Genomic DNA, 7,119 nt, shown 5'->3' with positions numbered 1-7,119 from the left:
TATGTTGCTAACTCAACCGAGTTAATTTTGAAATTGTTGATTCATCTTTTCTAAAGCAATCTCCGATCCAACATTCATTAAATTATATTGTTCAATGAAGTTGTGTCATACGATATTTTGAAACATAAAATTCATCAATAATAGAAGTTATATCTATATTCAAAGCTAAATATTTTTCAATATAGAGCGTCAAACAACCAACAAATAATAGTCAATCAATTATTCAACAATAAATAATCAAGATCAAGAATCAATGGTTTATTAACAAATATTTAAGCAATAAAAAAACAATCTACATGGTTTTCTGTAAAATATATTTTAAAGCTCATTAGCTAATTTCATGAATTTTGAATAATACAACTTTAATTTTTTTATTTTTTCAGAATCTTATAATTTAGTTTGATCCAACAACGAATACTTGGTTAAAATTAACCAATTAAATTTTCGTAATTTTTAAGAATTGGGATTTGTTAATATCTAATCATGAAAAAGTCTCACTTTTTTAATACATTCATAGCACATGATGATTTTAATAGTTAAAAATTAATCTGAAACAAAAAAACATTTCGTGTGTGCTTATATTTGAGACTTGAGAGAATGAATTCAAGAGGCTGAAATACATAAAATTTTAGAGAAACAATATGTATGCAAGAGGCAATAATTTTACAGTATTGTTATTATTTGGGCCTTGTAGGTAACAAAAAAATTGGGCCGGGCTATAGCTTACTACATCCCTAAAGATCTCTCTGATCTATATAAAAATATCCAAAAATTCTATTCTCATCAAAACTCGTGATCAAATTGGAAATTCTCAATTAATCAATAAATTAAGCGTATCCCTTTACACAAAAATCGAAGGGAAAGAAACTTGACAATTGTGAAGATTTAGCCCAAATTAGAAGGCAATGGAATCGGACCAATTAATTTTTTTTTTTTGAAAAATAAAAAATAAACAATACACGTCACATAAAACAGATAATTCCAACGCACATGTACAAGATTTCACACTGATATTGAGGAGAGCTCTTCAATAACTTGTCTGATATTAGGCCTATCATTCACAGGAAGAATGCACCTCAATGATACATCAAGCATGTCATCGATGGCTTTTGACTGTTGTTCTCCACCTGTAATATCTCCGTCCATACACTCCATTCTACGTCCTTCTTGATTATACAGGCGAACCCAATCAGTAAGATCAACAGCTCCAGATTGACCTGATATGATATCGCCAGCACTTCTTCGGGTCAATATCTCTATCATGATAACACCAAATGCATAAATGTCAGCTTTACATGATGGGATGGCTTTGGCTGCACTGGCTAGTTCTGGGGCTCGGTACCCAAGAGCTCCAAGATTCAGTATCTGCTCTGCAATGCCTGCGGGTGTCATTAGGCGGTGGAGGCCATAATCAGTTAGCCGAACAATGTATTCAGGGCCTGCTAAGAGTATGTTAGTTGGTTTTAGGTTTCCATGAGGCTGGCCTCTGTCATGAATAAACATAAGATTCCTAGCAACATCAACTGCTACTTTCAACCTTTGGCTGAATGATAATGGAGGGTATCTTCGTGGAGTTGTCTCTGCAGAACACGTGGACTCGTAAAAAAATCGTACAAAAGAAAAATACCATAGACGTCCATTTAACTATGAAGTACAACATAAATTCACCCATGCAATTGTAGAAGAAGCCGATATTGAAATCTTCAAGCTGGCTGCTGAATTTCAAAAGGCCATTTCAATTATTTGAGAAAATGAAACTTATAAGTGAGTCTCTTAAAAAACCAAAAGCAGTTTGTGGAATAAGTATACAGAAAAATGTTGTTAGACTAGCTGCCATTTGCTCTGATGGAAGGAACATACAAAGAACTAGAAGACTGGTTAAAAATAATGAAAGTACCAAGAACCAAATAAGCAATGGAAATAAAGTACCAAGAACACCAAAACTAGACATATTCGCTCATCCGACGGAACGAGTGTACCAATAACCAGATACGCAATGTTGAGGGCCCTTACCATAAAGATGCAAAGCCAAGCTATCCCCCAGAACATAATCCGATAAAATAAGCCTTTCTTGTTCTCTAGGCCCCCAATAATAAGCACGAAGAGGAATAATATTTGGATGTCTCAATGATCCTAGCTTTTTTACTTCCTTCGCAAACTCTTTCTTGGGTTTGACCAAGCCAACGCTCAACCACTTCACCGTAAGCATATGCCCATTATCTAACATTGCTTTATACATTGTGCCGTGACTACTTCGGCCAAGTACTTCCGCTGGAGCTCGAGATAATTCTTCAGCTGTAAATTTTAGCGAGGCATCCAAGAAGAACAGCTCACCAGCTAATCTATCAGGTGAATAAACATCCAGTGAAACAGGTTCTATTGTGTCAACCACATGGGTTGAGGATGCTATTGGACACCCTGGTGGAGATTTTCTTCCAGATGATTTAGGATGGTTAGCTTGTTGACTTGGACTTATGAACACCGCACCAGCTGCCACGCCCTCGGGTATTATGTGCTCAACAATTTCAGTACAAGATTCCATTTGTCCAGGCAATGATCTTGAGTTTGAAGTCAATAAATGATCATTACAAAAGCTTAATGAAGTCGGAGGATGCTCCATGTTGCTATGGAAACTGAAAAGTGCAGGACGACTAAATCTTCCGGCTTTTATATCTCTACCACCGGTTTGGCCACAAAATCCACTTCGAGCGTGGAATTCTTGAAAGCGTGCCCGGTGATAGGCTAAAAGAACAAATGCAATCATAACAGCAGCTCCAACAGAAGCAACAATAATGGCAACTCTGATACTCGATTTCGAGCTGTGATTCCTTCCTTTATCTTGAATTCCAACAGGACCATTATTGCCACCTAGAAAGCCGTTGCGATATACAAGAAGCCCATTCCCAGGATAAAATGATGAAATGGGAAACCTATTTTCCAAGTTTTCGGGAATGTTTCCTGACAAATTATTGTAAGCCACGTCAAACAACTTCATACTGGATGGTAGTCTATCAGGTATACGACCGTTGAAGTTATTGTGGGATATATTAAGGTACTCCAAGCCACTAAGTTTGCTCAGTTCATTTGGTAATAGTCCAGATAGATTATTATATGAAAGATTCAGTAAGTTGAGCCTCCCCCAGTTTCCTATATCGGAAGGCAACTCACCCATCAATAAATTATTTGAAAGATCGAGAAACTCCATAGGCGGAACAGATGGCAGAACCAACAATTCGTTTGTATGAGCACCTTCAAGAGGAATTGGTCCTGTCAATTGATTGCTTGATAAGTTCAAATTTGTCAAGGTTGTAGAAGTAAAGAAGCTCGGTGGGATAGGACCATCAAGTCTGTTAGAGCTGAAATCAACTGTGGTGATCTTTGGATATGAACCCAACGTCGAAGGTAAATTACCGTATAGAAAATTGTTTCTTACATTAAGAACAGTCAATCTTTGGAACTGTGTCACATTGGGAATGCTTCCAGTCAAGTTATTGAAGCTCAAATCTAAAACTTCCAAATAGGCATTCCAAGTTTTCAGAACAGTTATGTCGTCAGATAAAAGGTTTTTGCTCAGATCAACAATTCTGCAATTTCCTAACGATGGTGGCAACAGGCCTGAGATTAAATTTGACGAAAGATTCAGGATATCCAATGTTGTCGAATTGATTTTTGGAATGGAACCTAAACACATAAATGAAATTTGTCAGAATTTCTTCAGATGAAAGAACGGTAACAAATATGTCATGGAGAGGGAAAATGTGGAAAATTGGAGAAATAAATACAGCTATAAAAGAGACATAAAACCATTTATGCAGGGAAGGATTTTATAGTTTAATTAAAGATGTGAGCTGGAAATATAATATAACTATAATTGCATATAATCAATGCAATTAGCAATAACACATTATTCTTTTCAGGACACAAGTAAAATTCTGTACTCTATCATCCACATGCACCCAAATTACCATAAACAGCCACATATCTACCGGAGTCCAGTATGACATTCCTATGAACAGAAAAGAAAATCAGGCGGTTAAATTTTAGAGAGTACTCAAATTTCTCAACAATAGAGATAGTGTTCTGTGATAATCGTTCTTAAAATTGTTCTTAGAAATGTTTCGTAAACTCAAAACCTCAATATTATAGAACAAAGATGGTGAAATTGAATTAAAAATAAAGCAATGTAATTAGAGATTAAAATGTGACTTTTGGCTAGCTATCAACTCGATCCTACTAAAAAACTTGGACAAAAAAGAGTTGTACACTCAAAGTGATATTGAAGTTGAAATATTTTCAAAGTGATACTGATATAACATGCAGTGAAAAATGTTGGTAGTATCTTGAGCAATATTTGGATGAAAATCTTACGTAAAGAAGTAATATTGAATAATAATTGGTAAACAAACAAGTAAAATAAACCGATGATATTTCGAAGACTTGAACCAAAAAATGTGTCAATTGTATATTATTAGTCTATTAGTCTTTAAATGGTTGATTTCCAATTACTAGTATAATAATTTGACTGAAAATTTCAGAAAAAATATGTTAGATTGGATTTTGAATCATATTCGTAAAATTTTTAAACGAGTTGACTTTGGCACCCGAGTAAATATGGTTATAGTGTTTTGATTCAAGCTCTCCGGTGATGGTGTTAACATTGGCGCTCGACTACGAGTAGTGCCTAGTGGGGGTTGGATCACCAAGCAGGTACTGTTGGCTTCGGTTCTGGTCCATGTATCTCGTCTTATGGAATATTGTGATTCGGACTGTAATGTAAATGTGAGATCAGGATAACCTTGAAAACAAATGGGAACAGTCTGGTAGGATAGGGCAACAGATTTCTCCTTAGACCAAGCTACAAGCCATACAATGCATTTAGATGGAGAAACTCTTCCCAAAAAGTGCTTGAAAAGCCAAAATCCAGAAGCCATAAATTGGGACTTTTGGGCTTCTATTTCCCTCTTAAAACGGCAAAAATAGACTTGTTTCACTATCGCATCCAAACAATAAAGTTGTTCGTCTTTTTCTAGAATAAATAAATAAACAGTTAAAGAAGCTGACCTTAATAAAGTGTTTTTTATGTTAAGAATTACGTATCCAAATTAGCCTTTAATCTAGGTTGCCCTAAACTTAATTCAATATTTATAAATTATAAACTTAGAACTTCATCGTTAAACTTCTGAGAGTGAGGACCACAAGGTATGGAGACACTAGTTTCTCAGCTAGTTAGCAGACAAAATTAAATGGAGCCTGAAGTTCTAACTTGAGAAGAATTCCAACTAAACCAACGCCTGCAATGTTGATGAATGGGATAGAGTCGAGCAAATAAGCAAATATTATGTTCCATATGTAACTAAAAGATCCATAAAAGTTCCAACTTCCCGACTACAACCACAATTACCAATGTAGAAGGCAGTGAATGCTGCCAAAAACAAAAAAAAAACAAAAACAAAAAAAATGTGTAAAGGTTCTTTCAACATTGAAGTAACTAAAATAACTGCAAAAGGGGGGAAAAGTTGAAAATAAAGGGTAAAAATTATTTAAAATGAAAAATCTGACCTGAAAATCCGTTAAGACTGAGATCTAACTCGACCAACGGTACTACCGCCTGCAAGAGACCCTCTGGCACCGACCCATAAAGCCCATTATTTCCCAGCCGCAGTATCTGAAGATTTGGCAATTGCCTGAAGTCAGGTAACTGGCCACCGATCCCATTGTCACCCAAATCCAAAATTCTCAAGTTCCGAAACAACATCATCACATCGCTCCCCCAAAACCCGCCCGTTAAACCATTCCCACTTAAATTTACATACTTGACAGTGTTAGCTAAGCTGGATACATTCTCCACACTCAATTCCAAGGATCCAGAAAACGCATTCCTGCTCAAATCCAAGTATTCCACATTCCTCAGTTCAAGAATCAACTCCCCCACACTCCCCTGAAAGTTATTCAAATGCAAATCCAACACTTTCAACTGCTGCAAATTCTTAATTCCGGACGGAAACCCCTCAGAAAAATGATTATTGGATAAATTAACAAAATGCAGCGCCCAGAGATCATTCAAGCGAGCCGGAATAGGCCCATAAAACTGATTTCCTGAGAGATCCAAGACTTGGAGCGACGACATCTGACCTAGAGTTGGAACGAGGCGGCCGGAAAGAAAGTTCCCAGATAGAGTCAGGTTTTGCAGGAACTTTAAAGGAACGAGAGTGCTGAATTTGAGGTCTCCAGATAAGCCGAGCCGGTCTAGGGAAATGGCTACGATGAAGTCGGCGGAGGGATCGCAAGCAACCCCATGGAAGGCAGCAGGGCAGGCAGAGTAATTGGAGGGAGGCATCCAAGTGGAGAAGATGAGATTGGAGGGATCAGATTTAATGCCTTTTCTGAACTCTAAAAGCGATCGAACTTCTTCCTCAGCGGCGTAGGCGTGAGGAAGGAGCAGGTGGAAGGTGAGGAAGAGACTGAGAGTGGGAGGGATAGTCATCTAGTGAGAGGGAGTGAGGGAAAGTAGACGGTTAGGGGTTAGACATTTGAGATTTTGGGGGGAATGGGGGTGTCAATTATGGTTTCTGTAATTGGGAGATTTGAGGAGATGAGATGATTGTCTTACAGATGATGCGTCTGTGAGAGGAGAAATTAGGGCTTCTATTAAATGTGGGAAAGTAATAAAGCAAGGAATTGAGGATCACATCAATATTTTTCGAAAAAGAAATGTATTAAATTTATTTTAAATAAAGTCATTTATGTTAAAAGTAAAAATTTACGGTAAAAAATAAAAATCTCAAAATCACAAAATATATTAAACTACACACTTTATAAAATTTTGTCTACTCAATTGTATTTTTCTTCACAAATTGAAAGACATATTTATAGAATTTCTTTGGAAATAATTCAAAAATAAATACATCATCACACACTAATTTTTAATATTTACAATTCTTATTTTCAATACTCAATCTCTTATTTTCAACATTCTTCCTTGTGATGATGATCATTATACAATAATTGTATTCATTACGTGTTTTATAATGCCTCGTTAAAATCTTGCTAGAAAAAACTCATTGGGATAAAAACCATCATAAGAGAAAAAGAGTGCGGTCACGTAAACTCCCCTTCATG

The 7,119-nt window shown here is 36.3% G+C and overlaps 1 protein-coding gene across 1 annotated transcript; it reads right to left on the bottom strand.

Annotated features, from left to right (window-relative positions):
- Positions 1 to 793: 793 nt before the first annotated feature.
- Positions 794 to 6,617, bottom strand: LOC142505139 (putative inactive receptor kinase At5g10020). The gene is made up of 3 exons (XM_075617987.1): positions 5,560 to 6,617; positions 2,014 to 3,681; positions 794 to 1,580 (listed from the first exon to the last, which is right to left on the bottom strand). The coding sequence occupies exons 1-3, from the start codon at positions 6,482 to 6,484 to the stop codon at positions 1,003 to 1,005; spliced, it is 3,171 nt and encodes a 1,056-aa protein (XP_075474102.1). The 5' UTR covers positions 6,485 to 6,617; the 3' UTR covers positions 794 to 1,002.
- Positions 6,618 to 7,119: the final 502 nt, after the last annotated feature.

Source organism: Primulina tabacum, chromosome 10 (genome assembly GCF_025594145.1).
Source record: "Primulina tabacum isolate GXHZ01 chromosome 10, ASM2559414v2, whole genome shotgun sequence".
Lineage (NCBI taxonomy): Eukaryota > Viridiplantae > Streptophyta > Magnoliopsida > Lamiales > Gesneriaceae > Primulina > Primulina tabacum.
Note: the sequence above shows the minus strand (reverse complement) of the source record. Positions and strands in the feature narration are given on the sequence as shown.